The 27,974-nt window shown below is 35.0% G+C and overlaps 1 protein-coding gene across 1 annotated transcript in view; it reads left to right on the top strand.

Moving 5' to 3' along the window:
* ANTXR2 (ANTXR cell adhesion molecule 2) overlaps positions 1-27,974 on the top strand; it is a 162,663-nt gene that overhangs the window by 82,150 nt on the left and 52,539 nt on the right. The window contains exons 14-16 of the mRNA XM_037830075.1: positions 61-150; positions 9,138-9,305; positions 10,967-11,047. Coding sequence (XP_037686003.1) covers positions 61-150; positions 9,138-9,305; positions 10,967-11,047 — 339 coding nt within the window. The remainder of the gene's footprint in view (positions 1-60; positions 151-9,137; positions 9,306-10,966; positions 11,048-27,974) is intronic.

Genomic DNA, 27,974 nt, shown 5'->3' with positions numbered 1-27,974 from the left:
GCTTTGAATAAACAATATTTTAAGAAATTACGTCCACTTTTAAAAATTGCATCTCCTTAGGAAGAAGAACCATTGCCTACCAAGAAATGGCCAACAGTGGATGCTTCCTATTATGGTGGTCGAGGGGTTGGAGGAATTAAAAGAATGGAGGTCAGTAATATACACACACAAAAAAAAGAAGTTGCTAATCTGTAGTATGTATTGCTGGAACTATTAAGCCATGGAAACTGTACTTTTCATGATTCAGTATCTCAATGTCACCATTTTTACTTAACACTGGGTCTTTTCTGAAAATTTTTTTCCCTGTGGAATCATTGTAGCCATTTCAAAACTGTTCAAGAACTGGCTTCGTTAGTCAAAGAATTCCATTGATAAGACCTCTGAATTCTAAATGGCAAAACAAAGCTGGGGCTTTTCTTAGTATTTTGGAAAAAATTGCAGCACATAGAATGTTAACTTTGAGGAAACCAGCCACTTGAAGTTGCAACAATGCTCGTCTTTGAGAAGATCTGATAGCCATGTACTATTTGAGGAGACTATGTTAAAATATTCAATACTCTGAATATGACCTTATAACAAATGTACAGGAAGCACATTTAGGACTTTTTAGCCTCTTTAGCAACCCAGATGGAGTATCATAATTAATATTAAAGATCATTTATAGTATTTATTATTCTTTTTCCTCAATAGTTCTTTTACACTGGCTCAAAGTGTGGATTCAATTTGGACTTTAATATTATATCTTAAAAATATCATCACCAGGTAATGGATTAATTAATAATCATTGGCAGCACCAAGCCCTTGACAACAATGTAAACAGGTCAATCTCCCCATGGAGCAATTTGAGAAATTTTTTTATTTAATCATTGAATTTATTATTAAACACAGATTCTGGCATTTTCTCCTTATTAGTTATCCTGTAACTTTATTTCTTGATGAGAAGGAGTTTCAATATGTTTTGCAATCATTTTACATTTTTCCTACGGGCATACCTGCTGTTCTAGTTTGTTAATGCTGCCAGAATGCAAAATACCAGAAATGGATTGGTTTTTATAAAAGGGGGTTTATTTGGTTACACAGTTACAGTCTTAAAGCCATAAGGTGTCCAAGGTAACACATCAACAATCGGGTACCTTCATTGGAGGATGGCCAATGGTGTCTGGAAAACATTTGTTAGCTGGGAAGGCATATGGCTGGTGTCTCCTCCTGAGTTCTGGTTTCAAAATGGCTTTCTCCCAGGATGTTCCTCTCTAGGCTTCAGCTTTTCTCCCAAATGTCACTCTCAGTTGCTCTTGGGGCATTTGTCCTCTCTTAGCTTCTCTGGAGCAAAAGTCTGCTTTCAATGGCCATCTTCAAACTGTCTCTCATCTGCAGCTACTCTCTTGGTTTCTGTGCATTCTTCAAAGTGTCCCTCTTGGCTATAGCAAGCTTGCTTCTTCTGTCTGAGCTTATATAGTGCTCCAGTAATTTAATTCAGACCCGCCCTGAATGGGTGGGGCAACATCTCCATGGAAATTATCCAATTAGAGTCATCACCCACAGTTGGGTGGGTCTCATCTCCATGGAAACACTCAAAGAATTACAATCTAATCAACACTGATACATCTGCCCTGACAGGATTACATCAAAGATAATGGAGTTTTGGGGGACATTATACATTCAAACCAGTACACCTGCTTTGTTCCATCAATAAGTTGATGAGACCAAGAAGATGGCAGCATAGAGAGAAGTGGAAGTTAGTTAGTCCCCCTGGAACAACTAATAAACAACCGGGAAAAACCAGTAAATAATCTGGAATAACTGCTCTGGGACAACTGTGACTGTCCACACATTGTACACCAAGCTGGATTGGGATGAATGCCTGAGATTGCAGCATAAAATGTGGAAGTAAAATCTGTGGACCCAAGCCAGGAACCCCCTCCTGCCACAGCAGCCTGAACTGCAAAACCTCACTGTGATAGAGAGCAGCACTCTCTCAACAAGCAAATATACCTCAGTCTAGCTCCAACTGGGATTTTAATTAACAAACGTGGACTGCTCAGTACAAGCTATAAATCCCCAACAAGCAGACAGAGGCTTTTAGTGACAACTGATCTTAAAGAGCCAGAGGACGTGTCTGTCCTGGGTAGGGGAACTCAGAGGACCAAGTGCTATCTCTGGCCTACAGGTGAAGCTGGGGGTGCCATGGATCAGCCCAGAAGGGGGGCTTTCTATCCCTTTTTCTCTCTCTCAACCTGGGTGGCTCAGTGGCGAAAGCTGCAGCCATTTTCAGTTCACAGTGCTCTGACCCAGACAGGGGTGGAGATAGCAAAGTCAGAGAGACAAAGAACCTATTTAAATGCTGATGATCACTCCCTAGGATATGTAGCTTCCCTAAGAGGAAGGAGGTGGTGCCCACCCCTACTACCAGCCTCTCATTCAGAACCAGACCCCAGAGCCTGAGGGAAAACAGCCAAAACAGAAACTAAGCAGGCCACACCCCCTTACACCAGTCAGGAGTGACAGGCTGACAGATGCCACCTTCTGGTCAGGTTAGGAAAAGCATAGCCTTAGAGGCATCACAGGGTGTGTCACTCCTCTAAGACATACCCTCAGGGAAACCTGATACTGAATATTGCCCCCTTCTGAGATCTGAGGTGTTCTAGTCTGGGAAAACCTGATTGGGGTAACCAAAGAAACTACATGCCTAGAGAACAGAAAACTACAATCCACACTAAGAAAAGCAAAGTTAAGGCCCGGTCAAAGGCACAAACTTACACTTCAACTGAGATACAGGAATTGAAACAACTAATGCTAAATCAATTCAAAAGTTTAGAGAAGACATGGCAAAAGAGATGAAGCATATAATGAAAACACTGGGTGAACATAAGGTAGAAATTGAAAGTTTAAAAAAACAACTGGCAGAATCTATGGGAATTAAAGGCACAACACAAGAGATGAAAGACACAATGGAGACATACAACAGCAGATCTCAAGAGGCAGAAGAAAACACTCAGGAACTGGAGAACAAGAAACCTGAAAGCCTACTCACAAAAGAACAGATAGGGAAAAGAATGGAAAAATATGAACAATATCTCAGGGAATTGAATGACAACATGAATTACATGAATGTATGTGTCATGGGTGTCCCAGAAGAAGAGAAGGGAAAAGGGGCAGAAGCAATAATAGAGGAAATAGTCACTGAAAATTTCCCATCTCTTTTGAAAGACATAAAATTACAGATCCAAGAAGCGCAGCCTACCCCAAACAGAATAGATTTGAATAGGCCTGCACCAAGACACTTAATAATTAGATTATCAAATCTCAAAGACAAGGAGAGAATCCTGAAAGCAGCAAGAGAAAAGCAATCCATCACATACAAGGGAAGCTCGATAAGACTATATGTGGATTTCTCAGTAGAAACCATGGAGGCAAGAAGGAAGTGGGGTGTTATATTTAAGATACTGAAAGAGAAGAACCACCAACCAAGAATCCTATATCCAGCAAAACTGTCCTTCAAATATGAGGAAGAGTTTAAAATATTCTCTGACAAATAGACAATGACAGAGGTTGTCAACAATATACCTGCTCTACAGGAAATACTAAAAGGAGCACTACAGACAGATGAGAAAAGACGGGAGTGAGAGGTTTGCAGCACAATTTTGGTTGATGGTAGCACAGCAATGTAAGTACACTGAACAAAGATGACTCTGAGTATGTTTGAAAGAGGAAGGTTAGGAGCATGTGGGACACCAGAAGGAAAGAGGAAAGATCAAGACTGGGACTGTACAGCTCAGTGAAACCTAGAGTGCTCAACAATTGTGATAAAATGTACAAATATGTTTTTACATGTGGGAGAACAAATGAATGTCAACCTTGAAAGGTGTTAAAAATAGGATGGTGTTGGGGGAAAATACAATCAATGTGAACTAGAGACTATAATTAAGAGAAACACTGTATTATTATGCTTCCTTTAATGTAACAAAGGCAGTATACCTTGGCATTGGTGTATGTTGCCTGACTCTTTATTCTACTTTAGTTTAATGCTATCTTTCCTTTTGTTGCTTCCTAGCTGTCATGTTTTTTTTTTTTTTAATTTTTTTTCTCTTTCTTTTGTCTTTTTCTTTTGTCTTTCTACCTTCTTTAACTCTTCCTTTTTCTTTGTGGAAGAAATGGAGATGGTCTTATATAGATAGTGGTGATGGTGGTGAATACGTAAATATGTGACTATACAGAGAACCATCAATTGTTTACTTAGGATGCAATGTATGGTGTGTGAACAAAACCATCTTAAAAAAATGGGCTGATGATGAAACATTGAGGGCACTGTATTGAGTGAAATAAATCAGACACAAAAGGACAAATATTGCAGGGTCTCACTGATATGAACTAATGATACTATGTAAACTCATAGACATGAAATATAAGTTACCAGGATATAGAATGAGGTAAAGAATGGGGAGCAGTTGTTTATTATGAGCAGAATGTTTAACTAGGTTGAACTTAAGTGTTTGGAAATGGACAGAGGTGATGGTAGCACGTTGTGAGAATAACAGTGCTGAGTGGTGTGTGAAGGTGGTGGAAAGGGGAAGCTCAGAGTCACATATGTCACCAGAAGGAAAATTGGAGGTTAAAAGATGGGAATGTATAAAACAGTGAATCCTGTGGTGGGCAATGTCTGTGATTAACTATACAAATATTAGAAATCCCTTTCATGAACTAGAACAAATGTAGGACACTATAACTAGAACTTAATAATAAAGGGGCATGTAGGGAAAAAATATGACTGTTGTAAGCTATATACTACAGTTAGCAGTATTTTAGTAGTCTTTCATCAACAGTAACAAATGTACTATACCAATACTATGAGTCAATAATGGAGGAGGAGTGGTGGTTAAGGGTGTGGAAGGATTTGAGTTTCCTTTATTTGTCTTTATTTCTTTCCTGGAATAATGAAAATGTTCTAAAAATTAAAAAAAAATTAATTGTGGTGATGGATGCCCAGCTGTATGATGGTACTGTGGGCAATTGATTGTACACTTTGGATCTTTGGATAATTGTTTGTTATATGAACAATCTCAATAAAAATAATCAGTAAGTTAATTAGCAATCCTTTACCTGTTGAAATTTTCTCTTTTTATACATTTCAGTAAAGTTCAGATTCCCAAGAAGAGTGTCCCCTTTTCAGAATAAATTTTAGTGTTTTTCAAAGAGGCCCAGACCTACTTAACATGGTTGTTATTACGAAAGTGTTTATTCAAATCATCTGACAGTGATTCTCATTTTCCTGACCACATTAGGTCTTAAAATAATGTATATTTTCCCTAAGAGCTTGCCACATTGTTGCTGAAATATCCTGAGGCAGGTACCTCATTGCCAATAAGCCATTGTAAAAGGCAGTTGCTAGAAGCTAGTAAGTTTGCTTTTGGAGGAGATATTGCATATGTTTTCTCATGCTGTAGTTGGGAATATTAAACAGTACAAGAGAACATGGTGCTGTTGTTAGCCTACCTCTTGCTCTTTGATGGGGAAGGAAGGCCATTTTCCTTTAAATTGCCTCTATTATGTCATTCTAGGCTTTGAGAGGTGAGGAAAAGTGGATTGGATGTTCTCTATCTATTAAAATATAATAAATGTAAATAAAATTTTTAGATATAGACATTCAAATATGATCTGCCACAATTTAATTTCAGCTTATTCAGCTTAATTCCAAAATGTAAGAGTAAAAAGAAATATGTAAGGGGACAAAGGTTTGATAGCATATAACAAAATGTTAGATTTGCATGGGAGTGATTTTCTTTTTGTTCTATATAATTCCTTATTATTTTCATACTATTTGACAATAAGCCTGCACTACTTTTATATTCAGAATGATAAATTTACTTCCATTCTGAACTTTGCACATATTCCTTCTGAAAACATTAGGAATAAATGTTAGTTTTTTTGTTAGTCCCATTTTTCAGTGTTCCGTAGACAGACCTGCTTCTAAAGCAAAGGAAAAAATATTCATGAGCCCCTGGGTGGGTCTTTAGTTAAAAACAACATTATTGATTTATGTCCAAGAAAGTCAAGTGTTCATGCACTTCCTTGAGTAACCCATATTTCCAGTTTCAAGAATTATTAACTTTTAATATGTGAAATTATATACCTGTCCTTTTCAGTTGAGGAAAATTTGTGAAAAGAACTCAGCCACTTTTCGTTAATCTGAGCTCATTTTAGGCCTAATTTTGGTTTCCTTGTTTGGAGTATATCATTTATATGGATGAGAAAAAAAAAATGAGAAAGCAAATGTGGACATTATATAGGGGAAAAACTATATGTAAAAATCTCTTCCATTTTGATTTTAACTGAAGTTTCTCAAATATTTCAAATATGGCTGAGCTATTCTATAAGGTTTAACTGTATACTCTGAAACTGAGAATTAAGTGTCATTAAACGTTCTCAAACATGAACTTATTTCAACTTGGAGTGGGAAAGTAGAAAAAAATCTGTTTTAGAAGTATGCTTGTTCACACCTGGAAAAGTATATCCTTAAAAAACAACAATCAAATCTTAAACTAGGGGAAAAGTAGAAGGAATTGTAGAGATATTGAGCCCATCTAAATTAAAGAACAAATCTTCATAACTAAGGTTATTTAAAGACAGTATAGGTATTTTACTTACAGTGTTTTCTTACTACTACTGTAAATTAAATATTTAAACACTATGATAATGGCAATTTGCAGAAAGCGGAAACCAAGCTGATATTAATAACAGATGTTAGCACAACTCATCCACAATATCTAATGACTTCAAATGTGCATTTCTGCCAATTGTGTCAACTGTTTTTGTTTCTTTTCTCCATCTTGAAATTGCTACTCTATGATACAAGCTCCTAGTCATCCAAATATGCTCTCAAAATTATGGAATATCATTGTTTATAATGCAAGCCAAGTAGAGTTGGAAGAATTTAGCTATCAAGCTTGCACTTACTTTTTTCCATAATAAAAATGCAGAGATATTAATTCTGCTAAGGCTTTCTTTAGCAATAAATTCTTTCAGTCTTTTTAACAATCTTGATGTTGTCTAACTAAAAACATATTAAAATATATCCGTATATGTGCATATAGATTTAATTTATTTTAAGAATTTTATGGAAACTATGAAGTATCTCATAGTCTCTTAAAAAGATCCTAGCGTTAGAGTGTGAGTGAGAATTGTTTGTTGTGTTATTTGTGGTGGTGGTGACGATGGTGATGATAAAGCTACCTCATGAAATAACACTAGCGAGTTTAATGATTATCTCATAGATCCTCAGCAACTATATTTCGTAAGTATAGTCCTTTGATGGGTGAGCCCCTAGAAGTGCCACATTGGGCGGGACTCTAGACCGTCTGTCTTAGTGTTCTTTATCTGAGAAGGTGCTGGTGATACTTGGAGGAAGAATATGTACCATCACCTCTGTGCTATCAAGTCTAGGCTGGGGAGCGGTATTTTAATAATCTATAATTTCTGAATGGATGTGAATTTTATCTACTTATATTTCTAACCTGAATTACTTCTCAGAGTTATGAAATTCATGTTTCCTTAACTATATTCCTCCTTTTGTTTTTGATTTTTCCCTTAAAATTGTGTATCCTGGCTTTAGAGTTTTCAATTGAAGATTTTATGTTTTAGTTTATCTCGGTGAAGGGACTGTGATTTGAATGAGAAGGTCATTTCTCTGGAAAGAAAGCCAACTGTCTAGCTCTAAAGGTTTAATGGTGTTTAAAACAATTTTAACAACCTCATAAAAAGCATTCTAGTACCACTGATCACACTGAAAGATACAGATACATTTTAATGACTCAGCGGGGCCCACTTGAAATTGAAAGCCCGTTCTAAAATTGTAGTATAAAAGGTAAAAACATCTGAGTAAGTCTTATCAAAGAGCTGTGAATAGTTCTTTCTATGGACAGTAATCATCTGTATCCTTACCCACTCAGATTATTAAAATGCTTTAAAAATATGTAATTTCTTTTCTTTTGTAGACATCACTTAACAATGGTGTGTCATAATGTGCCCTGGATAGAACTTTCTATTTCTTTTTAGAGCTTTCTTTATCTTATCTTTGTGGTCTCTGGTAAGGTCCTTAGTTTTACTAGGACTTTCCCTTGTCCAGGGGACACATCCTATTCACATGCAACCGCATGAAAAAATTTGGCTTAGAGTTGACCCTTAATTTCTGGTCATTGCAAAATGAAAATAATCATTTGATCCTTTGGTTTTCAACTTTAGGAGTTTTCAGAGAAGGAAATTCCCTAAAATTTGTGGAATTCCCTAGTCTCTCTAACAAATATGTCTTCCTCAATGAAAAATCCTTATGTCAAATAATCATATTCAGCTGAACATAGGAACTGAAGACTGAAAGCCAGTTTACATAAAAAGGAAAGAAAAATCACAATTATTTTACTCCCAAATACTAAATGTTTAAATCGTATGTTTTTTTCCATTAAGTTTTTAATGAAAAGTTTGGAAGGAACAATTAAGTCCTTCCTGTGAAATACATTTGTAAAATACAAACCTATTTGAAAATTTTTAGACTTCCTAGATTCAAATCCTGCCCTGCAGTTTATTAGCTGAGTGGCTTTGGGCATGTCAGTAAACACCTCTGTGCCTCAGCCTCCCTCATATGGAAAGAAATAAATATAATATCTATCTCATTGCATTGTTGTATGGATTAAATGGGAGACTGGCACATAGGAATCATTAAATAAATGTTAATTATCATCATCGTCATCACCATCATCAGTTTCCCCAAGGGCGGGTCATCAGTACATATGAGTATGTGCTTATCTTGTAGAGAAACATGCCTAATTAGAGAACAGAATTACAAACCATCACGCATTTCATATGGCAACCAGGAAATGACTTATTTGAGACTTTGGAGAAACAGTTGCTTCAAATTTAATTGATTCCAGATATTTACCAAGGGTCTTTTGTCTAGGATCTCAGTATTAAATGCATAAGGAGTGGTGAGAAACATTTTAAACCACAGGAGAGGAGGAATTTGGAGTCAGTATACCTAGTCATCTTCTTTTACTTTGGAGATAGTGGACCAAGGACCGTAGGCTAAATATGAACTTGTTTCTCTAGAATGTGGTATGTCCACTACTAGTTATTTCCCCTTTGTTTTAAAGGTTCGATGGGGAGATAAAGGATCTACTGAAGAAGGTGCAAGGCTAGAGAAAGCCAAAAATGCTGTGGTGACAATTCCTGATGAACCAGAGGAACCCATCAGGCCTAGACCGCCTCGACCCAAACCCACGCACCAGCCTCCTCAGACAAAGTGGTACACACCAATTAAGGTAATTGTACACATTCTGTGTAATTTAACTTAAACCTTGTGGAGGAACTGTAGCAACTTTAGCTATCCCCTCTTCCTCTATATGAAGTAGGACCAAATCATTGACTGAGAAGGGTAGGTGACTGAAGAATTTGTTTAGATGTTCAGGATCACATTTAACTCAATGAGTTGTTTTGGATGAGGTATTAATTTAATTTATAGTTGTTAGTTGTGCATTAGCAAGTTTTCCATACTCTTTTATCATTTTATAATTATAGAATAATGTGATTTTTTAGTTGAACAAGACAATATGAAAGTAGTCTTGGAATTGATTGTTGCATTAAATGCATTTAATGTAATAGTTAAAATATTTATTTTTATTCAGGAGGGAAAGAAACTATTTGCACATTATTTCACCATGAAGTGCATATTTCCTCCCAGTCTTTTAAAGGGATAGTCTACATATTTGATGTCATACTTTATATAGAACAGTTTTATTCTATTTTTGTCATATAATATAAGCATTTGCCCATGTTATTATAAACAGCTGTTTGTCCTTACTTTTAATGAATGTGTAATATTCAATTGTATGGCCATACATCATTTATTTATTTTTGGACATATAATTTCCAGTATTAGGTCTTTTATAAATAACACTTAAGGGAATAATTTTTGTAAATATTTTATTTCTTCCTTATAAAAGGATTTATAACTCATTTTATAAAGCATTTGAGATACCTTATCTATACATACAATTTATTACACAAATACAGAAATATAAAAGTAAATAATTGATACCACAATCACAAAGTGGAAAGCATGTTATCAGTTAGAACAGTCATAGTTTTATGAGATAAAAACATACTTCAAAGTTGGTTCTAGGAGGCACAAGTTTTCTTGGAACTAAGATCAGAGGGGAATTCTTTCTCGGGACCAATGAAAGATAACCCCTCTCTAACAGTCTTTTCATATTATATATGCAAGTTTTATACCTCAGTGTAGGTCAGTGGCACCATGCCAAACCCAGCTCAATAAAATAATTTCACAAGGAGTCAAACAGAACCAACAGGTCTCTGATTTACTTGATATAAGGAGAAGACAGAATGTAGAGAAATGGATAAACTGAGTAAACATCCATAACTGCAATTTTTCAAAACAAGACTTTGGGTGAGGTTTGGATACCAGAAAGTCAAGCTTGTAGATTAATGATTGTATTTTGGGTGTTTGTTTTTTAGGCTAGATTCTAAGATCTCAGGAGATGCCAACATTTTTAAAGCTCTTTATAGATACTAGCCAAATTCTCACCTGAGGTATTCAAAAGTACTTGTTTCACCTCACCCCTTATCAACATTATTTGAGAGGACTTCTTAACAGAATAAAATTACCAGCAAGGGGAAAACATTTCACAGAGACAAATAAGTTAAAAATTAAAAGTGCGGAAAAATAGAATTGAATAAAAATGAATGTAGATCAAATAACAGGCATTCATCCTACATTCAAACAGCTGAATACTTTCTCAGCAATGAAAACCTCCAAGTTTTTGTTATTTTTATTGTTAGTTTACTTTACGAAAGAAACAAGGATAGAGAATAAGACTTTACTTTTGTCATTTTGACTCTTCATTTGTTCAGTAAACAGACTGAGTACATTCCCTGAGAATTTACAAATCATATTTCACTTTAGGGTCGTCTTGATGCACTCTGGGCACTGTTGCGTCGGCAGTATGACAGGGTTTCCGTGATGCGACCTCAAGAAGGAGATGAGGTTTGTAATACATTCTGGTTACGATAACCTGTACACATGCTGTCATAAGCACACTCATTGCTTCAGCAAGGGAGGGACAGATTGGGAATTGGTAGTTGAAGTCTTTCTCTACCATTTACTGGCAGTGAAGCAGAGGGAAACTGGGGAATATGCTTTAGAGCCTCAGTTTCCTTAGGTGTAAATATGTTTCCCTGTTTCTAACAGTTGATGTAATCCAATTTCTTGAGTATATGAAGGTGCCTCTAAAGTTATAAAACATTACAGAAACCTGCAATGGTGATCTATATATGTAATTTTTTCTTTCCAAGGGAGCCTATTTAAGGCTTGTTTGTTTTCAGAAATTTGATAAGAATGATTCTAATTTTATAATTTCCTTAACATATTGACACAATTTCCTATTATGGCAATCTAAGAAAAATTATTTAAAACATTTTCTTATATACCAATTGGCGATTTTGTTTCAGAGACAACAGTATCATCTCATTGACTCAGCATGGTCACATTCTGTTTTAACAAGGGAGTGAAATCCTTTATTCAGCTTCAGAAGTCTTTAGGTTCACTGAAAAAATATGCTATTTTTTTTAAGGGTGAATTTATTGATAACACTAATATTTATTATATGGTACCAAGCTAAATTGTATTTAGTGTTATAAGATTTTAGTTCAGTATTTAAAACATAAAAGTGTCTAAATCCTAAAATTCTACCTCCTTGAGATGGAGGAAATTTTAAAAATTGAAGCTCAATTATTTAGGAAATTGAATTTAAGAAAATCTTCCTGTAATATTCCTAACATCATCTTTTACCCTTTGGTAGAGAGAACTAACTAGTTTATGAAGCATTCTCTTTCATTACCAGAATGCTGTGGTTAATTGAAAGTTATTTTGTTTAATTAAATTTGGCTTCTGTTTTATTTGTTCAGTCATTTTCACCTCATTAAGTGCTGGTTATTACGTTGCCCTCCTGCCAATACTTCATATATTCTTTTAACTATCATGATTACAATTTAGTTTTAGCTTTTCATTGTTCCTACTAATTTTAATTCAATTAAATAATTTTGGGTTCTAAATATACACAGGTAAATGCACTAGGTACTATTTAGGGGTGGGTATAAACTGTTCCAAAATTCAGAATTTTTCAGATTTTAGGAATGTCATATTACTTAAAGTAGCATTTCATCATTGCATCATTCAGATATTTTGAACAGAAATATTAATTGTCACAGGTGGATAAATAGTCTCAGGTTAGTTCAGGTCAGGTTTTGCTTCCAGATGAATCTTGGTGACAAATTTAGGACAGAACTTTCAGTTTTCAAAGATTTTAGATGTGAACAGCATAGATAAAAGATTGTAAATCTTGAGTGCATGTGATTAACTAAAACCCCAGTTTTTCCACTCTACACCTGTAATATTTATGTTTTTGCTTCTTGTTTTTACTTAAATGCAGGCCTTTACATTAAGCCCAGTATATATCAACTATTGAAACAATTAATTGACTTGTTTTTCCATGAAGTGTGTATTATAATTCTCTGTGTGCCTGACACTGTCAGATTTAATCTTTCATCATAATACCTGTTCTTTTTAGCTTTAGGGCTTCCAACATTTTATCATCTGCAGATTTGTGTCACTTATTTCAAGCCACTGTTCCAACCTCAGTAGGACACTCCACAGTTAATTGGCATAACACTGCTGTGGTAAAGTTGGCACCTACCCAACAGTACAACCTCAGTTAAATTCTCTAATGAATTTAAGGTGTAAGTATATTTATGTATTCTTCCATCCAAACAAACCAATCACACAGAATTACTTGATTGAGGAAAATTGGTAAGCTTGACATAATTTGCTTTTTGGCACCCATGTTTCTTCCTAGTGCTTCCTGCATTTTATAATATATATTATCAGTTTTATAATATATATTATCAGTTTAGACTGACGTTTGATATCAAGTCTTTAGTTATCAGCATATATCCTTTAGAAAACTTGAGAATCTTTCCCCTTTCTTTTATTTGTCATCTCTCCATTTTCCATGTTTCACAAAGATTATTAAGAATATCTGTGTATCTGTCAACTCCACATCACCAATAAGGTCTTCCTTTCTTGCTAGAATTAATTCCTAGTATAAATTCTTCATCTCAAGCACATAACTATATAACCTGTATTTTTCCAAAGATTAAATTATAGAATTACCAAGAAACATGCCAGTACATTAGCAGAATTAGCTTTCTGTTTTTTATTAGAACAACTGAAAGGTGAAAGGTCCCAGCACTTTTATATGTTTCCATTATGTTTTAGGAAATCATGATACTATTCTGGGTGCGTGGTCTCTAGGTTGCTCTGCTTCCTCCTTTCCTTTTATCCTTCCTCCCATCCAGTCATCCATCTTCTTTTCTCTTTGTTTCTTCTTAAACACATTAATCTCCATTATGCCTTTATTCTAAGTTTTCCAATTTCTTTCACCAGTTTATACATTTCTTATGTACTATGCTCATTTTCTTTTTATCAAATATGCTTCTTTTGAATTAATGAGGACTTTCAGTTGCCCTATTCTTATCTTCATGAACACGGTAAATATCTTCATTGACAAAGGCAAATTATGTGACTCTGTGATACTTTTCTGCCAAAAAGAATCTACACCAAAGGATACTTAAACATAGGTAAATATTTTGGTGGATTTTATTTAGAAGTTTTTACAATAACTAAAATATACCAAATATTATAATCAAAAAATGCAGATTTAAATATTTGTTTAAATAAATCATGTTTGCATAGGGCAGTGGCTTAGTTTATACTGAGCTCTAACATCCCACAAATTTTATTTCTGTTTTAGGAGACAAAGAGAACATAATATTTCTTAACATCCAGTTCTTTTCGCTTTGGAATATCTTTCATTTGAGGAACTTAAAGTAATTTACCTAATAAGAAAATGAGAACCCAGAGGCAGGAAGAGGCTCAGGGATTTAGAGTACATTTGGCATAGCTAATACTGATGCATGACACTAAAATGAGATGATCTGATCTGGTAATTCCTTATCTATGCATGAGAAGAAGACTATGGTTCCCCATTACCTTCTATTTATTGTGTCTAGTTGGCTGAGCCCTCAAAAATTAATCTGACTGAACTCTATGGTTTTCACAAATTTAGTTTATATAGATGTGATTTGTCTCATAAGGTTAAATGGAGTACAGAAAATTTAAATTTAGAGCAATAGAATGTTCAAGTGGCAGCATCCTCTACTCCACTGGCAGTTGTTTAATGATTTGCCTTCCAGGGTAGGCAGATCTAAATCTAGGCTGTAGCATACAAGGTAATTTATATATAACATCCATTAGTTATGTAAATATTTTCTTTTTTTTTTTGTTTGAAGAAGGGGAAAATGGATTGTCATCAAAGTGCATTTGTTTGTGTGTGTGCATTGTGTGATTGTTTAATTTTCAAGATATTCCAGGGTGTTATCAGTGAATGAGGAAAAGTAATCCTGGAGTTCTTTTGGTAGCTCTGGATAACCACACTCTCCTGTGACTGGGCTCCACAGCATAAGGGAAGAGTAAAATGCTGTCATTTGCATCCTTACTCCCCTGAAACTAATCAAATACTTGATTAAGTTAAACATTGAATTCAGTTTAATTAGTGAAAAAATTTCATTTGTATGTGGTGTGTGTGTGTGTGTATGTATATATGTGTATATATAGTAAAGATATTCATTGTCTTTTCAAACTGCTTAATTTATCACTTTTGTATCAACAAATCTATTTCCCCATTAATGTTAGGAAATTTGTAGATGGTTACTGTATCAACTTAGATTAAAGACATTGTTTCCATCTAAAAAGGCTGGTCTATGCCTAGCAAATAATTCATTGGAACAAATGTTATTGGCTATTTGAGGCCAAATCTTAAAAAAAAACCTTTCTTAACATGTAAATTTCTGAATATGCTTTGCAAATAATTTTATTTTCTTGTGCTCATAAACATATGTGTGTGTATATGCATGTATATATTTACTGAAGATTATGTTTCTTATTTGCATAATGGTCTAGGGCGTGTGTGTATATGTGTGCCTGTGTTTGTTATTAAAGAAATTTGTACCTTGTGGAAATTAGGAACAATTTTGGAAAATTTTTCAAGTCCTTGAGAATGGATGCAGTTTGTTTAATATTGTCAAGAATACATGCTTTCTCATATTTTCATATTTGAATTTTAAAGGAAGTAATAGTTACTCTCTTTCAAAAAAAAAAAAAAGAAAAAAGCAGAACAAACAATGCTGCTTGAGAGACAAACACAATTTTTTTTCAGGTTGTGGCCTATAGTTCCAAAATGACACAACCTCTGCCTAACCTCTACCTTAGAAAACAATCTTGCCATTTATTTATAAGCTGTTTACTGCAGATGCTGTCTCTTGAGAATTCAGTTTAATAAACAAATCAGTGAACATGTACCTAAACCCAAATTCACCCACATTTACTCCGGCCAGTCCTGTCAAGCTGAATTCCAAGCCAAATGCTCTCCTTTTATGGCCCAGAGGCCGCACCGTGCTCATTTGCAGGCTTCACTGCCGAAGTGAAGTCCTTGATCAAGTAATTGAAGTTCAGGCAGTAAAGTATCAAAGCGGCGCGAAAATCTCTTCGCTGGTCCCTAGCTCCTGCTACCTTTTCGCGCCGCCAGCTCCAGCCGGGGTGTCCGGGCCCTTGGGCTGCACACAGACCAGGCACACGCTTTGATTGCGGCTGGAACTCCTCCGAGTCATGAATGTTTCAGCGCATGGCACGCGAGGTTAGGGCTGTGCGTCCAGGTGTAGGCTAGCAGGTTGTCGCCGACATCTGTTTGCGGCAGCGGCCTCCTCAGCCCGCAGCGAGCGGCCGGATTGTCAGCAGAGGTAGTTGAGAGCGGCAGAACCGTTTTGGTCTCACGCTTCCTGCCTGGAGGCCTGAAACACCAAAGGTAGGAATGGGGGTGGACACAGCTGCGCTCCCAAACTTGCCTTAGGCACAAATAAAGAGATCTAATGTAGTTTTACTCTGTTGCGGTGGGGAGACGAGGACAGAAAGCCACTTCAGAGACAACTTAACGCTGCAACATCTGCCGCCAAGTTTCCAGGGAGTGACAGGGGACAGCAGGTACAGATCGAAGTCTCCACATAAACAGCCTCCATTAAGCCATGGACTCTTTTGAAGGGCTTCCATCAAACATGCAGCAGTCCGCAGCAGGAGTTTGGTTTTCAAAGCAGTGTTTTGTTTTTACAATAACAAGGTAATTTATAAATGATGCATTACCATGCGTTCTTTTTTATTTGAAAAGAGAGTTAGAGACAGAAAGACAAAGAAAGAAGAAAGCACAGCACTAATTTTGGAGTTGTTCCACAAACCGGTTAACTCTCCAAGGAGCTTCTTGGCTGTGCTCTAGGTTATGTTAACCTTCAGACCACATTCCCACATTCACAGAAAGCAGGCATAAATTTATATACTGTAATAGAAGAATCTTGGTAACACCTGTGAAGTACATACACTATGTTAGTTTTTAAACTTATTTATATCATAGGGTTTCTTATTACATGGAGTAGAAAATTGAATTAGATCTTTGAAGATGAATGAAATTTTTAATAAAACAAAATTTGGATAATTGCATTGGCTTTAATTTCCTTCCTAATCATAAAAGCTTCATACCTACAATTGGGTATTAAAAATAAAATTTTAAGTCAAAACATAAGAATTACATGTTAAATCAAGCAATTTTCTGATTTTGAGTTTTTCCTCCCTCTACCACTTAGATTCAGCCAGAAAAAAAAGGTGAAAGATTTGTTTACTTTTACTGGGAATATTGCAGACTTAAATATGGCATAATAGAATTGGTAAAATATTAGCTTGACAAAGATCTCCAGGGTATAGTAAGATAAGAGAATCTTGATGCCTGATAACTGCAATGGCATGGCATGGTGGCCCAGTCTTTTCCTTAGATCACTAGTTCTGGATTTATGTTCACTCTTCTGTTAGTTCTGCTTCTGAATTTTCTTGCTTAAAACAAACTGACCTCACTCTCTCCAGTGGAGACCTTTTTAATCATTCCAACACCCCTAAGAATCACTCTGGACTCTATTGTGCTTACAAGTCACCCAATGGCCTGTGCTGTTAAACCACTTCATCTTCAAATGGATTACAATCACCATCTTGACAGCAGAGATTTGTGTCACATTGCCTTTAAGTTCCCTATCACACATACAAGGTGTAAACCACTTGTGGTTGTTTCAGAGCAGATTGAAACCTACACTCAAGAGATTTGGTATTTCAGATGTTCTCAGGGCTTAGAATTATGCTGTTAATGACTACAGTTTTAAAATCATTTTTTTATATTCCATCCAAATAATTGTGTCATATACATGAACTTTGCAATAGATTTTAGGCTGTAGTAAAACCCTTTATTTTAGTCTGAGTCAGTTCTGTTGTACACAAAATGCCCATGGTACTTTCATACCTTTTTAATACTAAAATGACAGGTACAGAAAAATATCAAAATGTTTTAAAATTGTAAACTGATTTTTTACCTTTTATTTGATGTGATCCTTTAGGGCAAGGATGATGTGAAAACACTAGGAAAATGTAGATTTTTATACTCTTTATGTTATTATTAACATCTTTCTTTCATTCTTATTATCTCTTGTCTTTGTATTTCAAGCCATCCTTAAAATACCATCATATCCTGTTTAAATTAGTAAGAGTAATTAAATTTTTATACTCATTTGAAAGATAAGATTTATCTAGAATGACCCAATTATGTGCATGCCATTTTACTAAAATCCTACTGACTGATTTATGAGTGTGTATATGTTTATGTGTGTGGATATAATATGTATAATATAAAGATATATATATATATAAATATTCATGTAGAACATATTTTCTCAGTGTATATGTCATAAACTGTCTCATGAAAAATAAATACATGGAATAGAGTAAATTTTTATACCATTTCTTAGCTTTAATGAAACTGTCTCTTAATTATATATATAAGCAGGTGAAAGTGTTGACTTGGTCTGGTTCTCTGAAGTGAAGTGCAGAATATGTGAAATTTAATCACTTAAATCATCAGAAAAAAATTTTTTTTCCAAAGGAAGTTTAAATAGAACTCAGTATTTGGTTGACTTTTTTTTTCCTGATCCAGACATTATTTTCTAGTTAGTGGCAACACATACATTTTATGTATTAGCTCATAAGTTTAGGTAGATATGTGTCTTGGCTGAAGTTGATCAGCACCTTTTCATTATCAAGAAGCAAAAATTGTATTAGTGCAAAAACTCTCTTCCTAAATTAATACGCTGATTTTAGAAATATAACTTTTTTTTTGGTCTTCTGAGAGCTTTGGCACACTGAAAGAATACTTTCAAAATAAAGAGTTAGCATTAGTTGTTCAGTACTAAATACATTATTTTCTTAGGCTTAATGTTCAGCTTTGATATAGAGCATATTAAAGAATGTAGCCATCAATAAAATCATCCACTTGGGAACAGGAATCTCAACACAGACAAAATTTTTTTAACTCTTTTTTCTGTTTTTGAGAATTTATGTATAGCTATTCTATAACTTTAATTAAAGAGGACTAATATATTTATTTAAATAAATCTTTCAGCCTGTAATTTCTGATAACTTACACAAATCTATATAATTATTCATATGCTAAATATTCAATTTTAAGTTTAGAGCCCATAGGACACAGTCCAAAGGAGGAAAAAAACTGCCTTTCTTTGGTAAACAGTTTATTATTTAAATAGAGTACATTGTGAGGGTACCTTTATGTCTACAACATCCACAATTTTAGGTGCAAACTTCATAACTTAATTCAGGAAATTGACTTGAATAGGAAGCTTTTATTGCCCCCTTACTCTTAAAAATGTATTTCAGTGTAATATGTGTTGCATAACATATTATAGAACTATACACTTTTAAGGAATTTTCCACTTGGATGTGCCATTGTCACCATATTATCTGTGTTTAATTCATCTTATTCCCTATGTATGGCTTTCAGATTTTAGCTAACTATCACTCTTGTCTCAATCATTTTCTCTTGTTTCAAAGCTATTGCCAAGCTGAGGCCTAGCAGACCTAAGCACATTACCTGGATTCCTACAAACCAGGACTTTAACTTTCTAATTCTGAGCATGGTGTTCTATGCCAACACACCACCATATTTTCCTGTAATATGCTCAGGCTATTGATTCAGTAAACAGAGTTATGTATATTAGTGCATCTCTTAAATTTATTATAATTAATAATTAAAATGAGAGAGTAATGAATATATGCATTAGAACAGTGATTCTTAAGCAGTATGTAATTTTGACTTTGTAGAATTGAAAAGTTTCTGTTATCACGATTTATGCTTTTACCTTCGTGACTTTTCCCTGTAACTAAGATATTGAGAAAATTAGGGCATTAGTACAATTCTGAAATGTGACAGATTTCATTATTTCTTATGAAGATGTGGCTGAGGATGCCAATGAAATTGATAAAAATATTATGTATATGGAGCTAAATTTTACCATTTTTGAATAGTGATTAATTTTAATTTATAATTACATCTGTTAAGCATTTACTGAGTTATAAAAGAATGACATAATCATTCTCTTTGAGGTTGAATTCTGAATAGAAGACTTGTATTTTTATTAATCCTTGTTTTATAAGGATATGTTTATTATTGTGTTATTTGCAGTTGCGTTCTTCCAACTTTTTTCTAAAATGGATTTGATCTTTATTTGTTTTAAATTTGATCCAAGAAAAGAAAATGAATCAAAGAAAAGTGAATGAAGTTCTTGCAATCTATATTTTTCCAGCCAAATCATGCAATTATAGTGTTGATCTTTCACATAGTTATATACTGAACACTCCTATGTTAGCTCCAAGTATCTCATTAGTGCAGTTTATAGAAATGCCGGCTCTTTTCAACAAACAGTGAGAAAGGGGCTGACAATTCAATTCAATTCCTACTCTCCAGAAGCGGTGTGAAGGCTTTAACTAACCTCTGAATCCAGATTTATGAACTAGTCCTATGCCCTTAAATAGATTAGTTCCTTTTCCATTAACTGCTTGAAGTAGGGCAGTTGTCTGAACTGTTGGTTGTAAATTTGCTAACATCTACTTCTTTGATCTCATATACAAAATGCAGCAGATAACAGGATCAAGGTTTCAAGACCTCAGGTTTTAACCTGAAACCTGAAAGGAACATAGAAGGGTCAGTGGAGTGAGGAATTGAAGAGATGTGAAGAAGTGCATTGGGGAAAAGGGGATGACTTCAGTCATTAATCTTAATTAATCGCCAAGAGTTTTAAATCTGAGTTGTTAATAGGGAAGTTAAATCCTTAATACACAGTTCATGCTTTGGCATCTGATGCTATTTTTATGAGTTAAGAGGTTTAGGAAAAGAGAGAGAGCGGGGGGAGGAGAGAGAGAGAGAGATGGAATGCACCTTACATAAATATTTTCATGTACATGTTTCAAACATTTCCCTGGGTTAATATCCAGTCTTTTCAGTTTCTTTTGACAGTTGTGTAGGGCAGTTAGGAGTGATAGACAAGTAACACTGAATCCAAATAATATCTCTAGGTATAGCCACAGCAGTAAAACTGAAAAATATTACTCTCATGTTTACCTGCATACAAAATACGTCGCTGGAGAGGAAATGTCAGATTATGAGGTTAAGTAGAAGGAGGGAGAATGAGGAGATAGAGGAAAAGAAGGGAAGAAAAAGGAAAAAGAAATGAAGAATGGGGAAAAGGTGTATTATCTAAGAAATTTGTAGGCAATAGGAAAATGAAGTATTTATTTAAATAATCAAATACAAAGTAAATGTTTGTAAGTTTGCATATTCCATTATTGCATCCCTAATCATTTGGAATTATACAGATTTAACCTTGCTTAAGCAATCTTTCCTTAAAATCTCTTCTCTTCTCCTCTTGTGGCTGTTCAACTCACATTTGTCCGGTTAATTTTCATTATTTAATCTTAATTATTCTGTGATACTTTTCAGTGTGAAATGGCAACTAGCTGTATTAATTATTAGGAATTTAGTTCCCCAAAATGGCTTATAATTCTTTGAGGAGATATCTTTGTGAAAAAGATGAGGCTCAAAACTTCAGAAATGGGATTTCAGGAATATATCGCATGTCCTCCATAAATTTGGACAAAATGAAAGGGTCTTAATGAAAATACATAACACAATTAATTTATTTTTTGCGCATTTAGCTTAATCCTGATGACTGTGAACTGAATTTGAGTAACAAGGTATAGTTAGTGCCTTGGGTATTGTTAAATTATTGTTAAAATCACAAATTTGAGATTGAGATCTATTATATTTCATTTTGAAGCAGTATTTTCTTCCTTTTATGTTAGCTTTAAACATAAGTAGGAAAACATAAAAATGAGTTAGTATCTATTTTATTTATCCTCATATTTATTTTTGCACATAGTTACTAGTTATTGGAGAGACAAGGTAAAAATCTGCAAGTGTCAGGAGTTTAGATTTTAATTTATAGACAGTGGAGAACCTTTAAAGGTTTTGAGCTGGAGTATAACATCAAAAGGAAATTAGAATTAGGTACTTGAAAAGTTCTAAAATAAATTTGAGATGGGAATTGAGATAATATGGTTTCTCTGTAAAGCTTAGCGCTATATCAGTGTCTCCTTCAATCTTTACATATAGCCTTTCACCTTGGATCAAAAGAGGAGTCACATAAAAATTATGATAGAGCAGGTCTGGTAGACTGTGAAGTGGTCAAGTAGTTTCTTGGATAAAATAACACTTTTTCCTGGTAGATATACCGTACAATTTTTTTTTTAAGACCAACTTAGGTTGACCAGCTAAAAAATTGTCAAGGATTCATGCATGGTTTTAAATATTTTTCTTGATTCATCAGGGGTCTTCTCTAATGCCTCTTAGGAATATTCAGGTAGATTACTGCAGCTCGGGTCTTCCAATACAGGTGTGTGTGTGTGTGTGTATGTTTAATGGAGGTGGCAAGGCATGATAGGTGTTGAGGAAAGGGAAGGACATGTTCTTCTCATAGGAAAGATTTACAACTCAAATTCATCTAAAGATTATTGTGTACTTACTGTGTCTTAGGCATGTTAAATTATGCTTCTCGTTTTTGTCTGAACAATGCAGAAAATTAGGTATCATACTATTCCCATTTTATGGGTAAAGAATATGAGATCTTGAGGTGTTAAGTTACTTGTCCCAGGTTACATTGCTGACAAATAGCAGAGCCCAGAGTCACACCCAGATTTTTTATTTGTAGTTCAGTGAATGCTTCATTATGCCATCTTGTCATTTTACAGAGCAACACTTTATTCTTCTCCCTCTGTAGTCAATAACTGACTGAATTAGGGCTATAGACTGGTGGGGAAGTACTTTTAAAATATCAGTTTTGAATCTGATTCTTCTAGTGCCTAAATGATCAATTTTGTGTCTGTCTTTATAAATTTATTAATTTTTTAGCATGTATTTAGAACAAATATATGATGTACATTTAATTTTCCATTTACCAATAAATACAATTTTATATTTAGATGTGGCAATAAACTTCACAGAAAGTGCATATGCTTCATAGAATGAGGAATATTTGTCTCATAAGAGACCCTAGAAGTTGTGTAATTCCTGTACTACAACCCCTACACTTCAATTCTGTCACCCAGAAGGAGGAGCATGTTCAAAAGTACAGGAGAGTTTAAATATGTTACATATTCCAGAAATTGCAAGTAGTTTTATGGGTTGGAGTAAGGAATTGGGACTTGGGGAGGTTATGGGAGGAAGGTATGATTGAGGCAGTTTCTAATGACCTGGTGGCATATTGGAAGGAGCACTGCATTGGGAGTCAGGAGACTTGGGATCGCTATGCTGTTATTGATCAGCCTGAAACCAGGCACAGATGTCCTAATGTCTCTGGACCCCAGTTTTTCTCATTTGCATAGAGAGAAATAAATGATCACAAAGATAACTTTGAATTCCAGCCATATTATTTTTTATCTATTTCCAACAAAGCCAGCTCTATGAAGACTAGACTTTTTCTTTTATGCTCACCCAGGTATCACCAGAACCTTGCACATTGCCTCTCAAATAGTAGGCTTCAGCAATCCTTGATGAATGAAAGAATGTACTTACATAGAAAGTCTAGTTTATTGTTCACAAATCAAGTTGATTCATGAGTTTTTGGTAATTAGACATTTCATGAGGCCATCAACAATCAATAAATATACATAAACATTTACAAGTTACTAAGAACAAAATGGCATATATTCTCATAGTATTCTGAAATACGTTCGAGTGACCAAAACAATAGCATGATTATAAGTCTATAATGAATATTTTGCTACGTTTATGCTTTGAAATAAATTGAAAATAACTGCCTAAGGAAGAAGGTAAAGATTTAAGAGAGCAGCAAATTTAAATTTTAGGCCAGTTTTCCATCTTTATATTTGTATATTTCTTGCTGCTTTTCTTTTTTCAAAAACAAGAAGGTATTAATTTGTGATATTGGATTATCTCCATTGTGATTTTGATGTGTTGTGGTTTGCTGCCTTTTGTCACAAAATTTAAACAAAAGCCTTCTTTTCTTAATTCCATTATAGCTAGTGGTTTTCTTATGCGTTCCTGTCAGTAAATATATATTGATACATGGAACTGTTTTCCCATTGGGTCACTCAAAAATTGATTTTCCAACTTGGGCTAACTCTAATGAACAAATGTTAAATGAAAATCAATCATTTTGATTTAAGTCAGTTAAATACACTCCTTTTATTAAGTGTTCCTTTTCACTACATAAGTAACACTTGTGCTGACCTCTAGCTTCTGAATGCTTTTAACATAAACCTCTAAGGACATAATTTGATAATAATTTTATTCTTATTTTAGAATTAGCTTACTCTTGGTCAATTTGATAAATTATATTTTATATATTATTTATAAATATAAAAAATCCTGAATTAATATTATTTTAATCAAATTAATAGACCCTTAAACACATATCAACTATTTCATTAATACTATGATAGAGATAGACATAAATAGTATTTTTATTGGGAAATACAAGAATCTATCAAGAAATGGAAACACCACAACCTTTACCTTCATTTTTTTTTAATCTTCATTTTATTGAGATATATTCACATACCACGCAGTCATACAAATCGTACTTTCGATTGTTTACAGTACCATTACATAGTTGTACATTCATCACCCAAATCAATCCCTGACACCTTCATTAGCACACACACAAAAATAACAAGAATAATAATTAGAGTGAAAAAGAGCAATTGAAGTAAAAAAGAACACTGGGTACCTTTGTCTGTCTGTTTCCTTCCCCTATTTTTCTACTCATCCATCCATAAACTAGACAAAGTGGAGTGTGGTCCTTATGGCTTTCCCAATCCCATTGTCACACCTCATAAGCTACATTTTTATACAACTGTCTTCGAGATTCATGGGTTCTGGGTTGTAGTTTGATAGTTTCAGGTATCCACCACCGGCTATCCCAATTATTTAGAACCTAAAAAGGGTTGTCTAAAGTGTGCATAAGAGTGCCCACCAGAGTGACCGCTCAGCTCCTTTAGGAATGTCTCTGCCACTGAAGCTTATTTCATTTCCTTTCACATCCCCCTTTTGGTCAAGAAGATGTTCTCCGTCCCACGATGCCAGGTCTACATTCCTCCCCGGGAGTCATATTCCACGTTGCCAGGGAGATTCACTCCCCTGGGTGTCTGATCCCACGTAGGGGGGAGGGCAGTGATTTTACCTTTCAAGTTGGCTTAGCCAGAGAGAGAGGGCCACATCTGAGCAACAAAGAGGCATTCGGGAGGAGGCTCTTAGGCACAACCATAGGGAGGCCTAGCCTCTCCTTTGCAGCAACCATCTTCCCAAGGATAAAACCTGTGGTAGAGGGCTCAACCCATCAAACCACCAGTCCCCTATGTCTGTGGTCATGTTAGCAACCATGGAGGTGGGGTAGGCCAATACCCCTGCATTCTCCACAGGCTCCTCAAGGGGGCACTACATCTTTTTTTTTTCCCTTGTTTTTCTTTTTTTTTTTTTTTTTTAACTTTCCCTTCTTTTTTAAATCAACTGTATGAAAAAAAAGTTAAAAAGAAAACAAACATACAATAAAAGAACATTTCAAAGAGACCATAACAAGGGAGTAAGAAAAAGACAACTAACCTAAGATAACTGCTTAACTTCCAACATGTTCCTACTTTACCCCAAGAAAGTTACCTAATATAGCAACATTTCTGTGAACTTGCTCCTACTATATCCATCAGAAATTAACAGACCATAGTCATTCCTGGGCATCCCCACAACGTTAAATAGCTTATCTGTTCTTCTTGGATTATTGTTCCCCCTTCCTTAATTGCTCTCCATTGCTAGTTCCCCTGCATTCTACATTATAAACCATTTGTTTTACATTTTTCAAAGTTCACATTAGTGGTAGCATATAATATTTCTCTTTTTGTGCCTGGCTTATTTCGCTCAGAATTATGTCTTCAAGGTTCATCCATGTTGTCATATGTTTCACAAGATCGTTCCTTCTTACTGCCGCGTAGTATTCCATAGTGTGTATATACCACATTTTATTTATCCACTCATCTGTTGAAGGACATTTGGGTTGTTTCCATCCATAATGCTGCTATGAACATTGGCGTGCAGATATCTGTTCATGTCACTGTTTTCCGGTCTTCCGGGTATATACCGAGAAGTGCAATCGCTGGATCGAATGGTAACTATATATCTAATTTTCTAAGGAACTGCCAGACTGACTTCCAGAGTGGCTGGACCATTATACAGTCCCACCAACAATGAATAAGAGTTCCAATTTCTCCACATCCCCTCCAGCATTTGTAGTTTCCTGTTTGTTTAATGGCACCCATTCTAATCGGTGTGAGATGGTATCTCATTGTGGTCTTAATTTGCATCTCTCTAATAGCTAGTGAAGCTGAACATTTTTTCATGTGTTTCTTGGCCATTTGTATTTCCTCTTCAGAGAACTGTCTTTTCATATCTTTTGCCCATTTTATAATTGGGCTGTCTGTACTATTGTCATTGAGTTGTAGGATTTCTTTATATATGCAAGATATCAGTCTTTTGTCAGATACATGGTTTCCAAAAATTTTTTCCCATTAGGTTGGCTGCCTCTTTACCTTTTTCAGAAATTCCTTTGAGGTACAGAAACTTCTAAGCTTGAGGAGTTCCCATTTATCTATTTTTTCTTTTGTTGCTTGTGCTTTGGGTGTACAGTCTAGGAAGTGGCTGCCTAATACAAGGTCTTGAAGATGTTTTCCCACATTATCTTCTAGGAGTTTTATGGTGCTTTCTTTTATATTGAGATCTTTGGTCCATTTTGAGTTAATTTTTGTGTAGGGTGTGAGGTAGGGGTTCTCTTTCATTCTTTTGGACATGGATATCCAACTCTTCCAGCCCCATTTGTTGAAAAGACTATTATGACCCAGTTCAGTGACTTTGGAGGCCTTATCAAAGATCAGTCGGCCATAGATCTGAGGGTCTATCTCTGAATTCTCAGTCCGATTCCATTGATCTATATGTCTATCTTTGTGCCAGTACCATGCTGTTTTGGCAACTGTGGCTTTATAATAAGCTTCAAAGTCAGGGAGTGTAAGTCCTCCCACTTTGTTTTTCTTTTTTAGAGTGTCTTTAGCAATTCGAGGCATCTTCCCTTTCCAAATAAATTTGATAACTAGCTTTTCCAAGTCCGCAAAGTAGGTTGTTGGAATTTTGATTGGGATTGCATTGAATCTGTAGATGAGTTTGGGTAGAATTGACATCTTAATGACATTTAGCCTTCCTATCCATGAACATGGAATATTTTTCCATCTTTTAAGGTCCCCTTCTATTTCTTTTAGTAGAGTTATGTAGTTTTCTTTGTATAGGTCTTTTACATCTTTGGTTAAGTTTATTCCTAGGTACTTGATTTTTTTAGTTGCTGTTGAAAATGGTATCTTTTTCTTGAGTGTCTCTTCAGTTTGTTCATTTCTAGCATATAGAAACATTACTGACTTATGTGCATTAACCTTGTATCCCGCTGCTTTGCTAAATTTGTTTATTAGCTCTAGTAGCTGTATCGTCGATTTCTCAGGGTTTTCTAGATATAAGATCATATCATCTGCAAACAATGACAGTTTTACTTCTTCCTTGCCAATTTGGATGCCTTTTATTTCTTTGTCTTGCCGGATTGCCCTGGCTAGCACTTCCAGCACAATGTTGAATAACAGTGGTGACAGCGGGCATCCTTGTCTTGTTCCTGATCTTAGAGGGAAGGCTTTCAGTCTCTTACCATTGAGTACTATGCTGGCTGTGGGTTTTTCATATATGCTCTTTATCATGTTGAGGAAGTTTCCTTCAATTCCTACCTTTTGAAGTGTTTTTATCAAAAAGGGATGTTGGATTTTGTCAAATGCTTTTTCAGCATCTATTGAGATGATCAATTGATTTTTCCCTTTTGACTTGTTAATGTGTTGTAATACATTGATTGATTTTCTTAAGTTGAACCATCCTTGCATGCCTGGAATAAACCCCACTTGGTCATGGTGTATGATTTTTTTAATGTGTCTTTGGATTCGATTTGCAAGTATTTTGTTGAGGATTTTTGCATCTGTATTCATTAGGGAGATTGGCTGGTAGTTTTCCTTTTTTGTAGCATCTTTGCCTGGTTTTGGTATTAGATTGATGTTAGCTTCATAAAATGAGTTAGGTAGTGTTCCATTTTCTTCAATGTTTTGAAAGAGTTTGAGTAAGATTGGTGTCAGTTCTTTCTGGAAAGTTTGGTAGAATTCCCCTGTGAAGCCATCTGGCCCTGGGCATTTATTTGTGGGAAGATTTTTGATGACTGATTGGATCTCTTTGCTTGTGATGGGTTGGTTGAGGTCTTCTATTTCTTCTCTGGTCAGTCTA

This window comes from Choloepus didactylus, chromosome 3, assembly GCF_015220235.1.
Source record: "Choloepus didactylus isolate mChoDid1 chromosome 3, mChoDid1.pri, whole genome shotgun sequence".
Classification (NCBI taxonomy): domain Eukaryota; kingdom Metazoa; phylum Chordata; class Mammalia; order Pilosa; family Megalonychidae; genus Choloepus; species Choloepus didactylus.
Note: the sequence above shows the minus strand (reverse complement) of the source record. Positions and strands in the feature narration are given on the sequence as shown.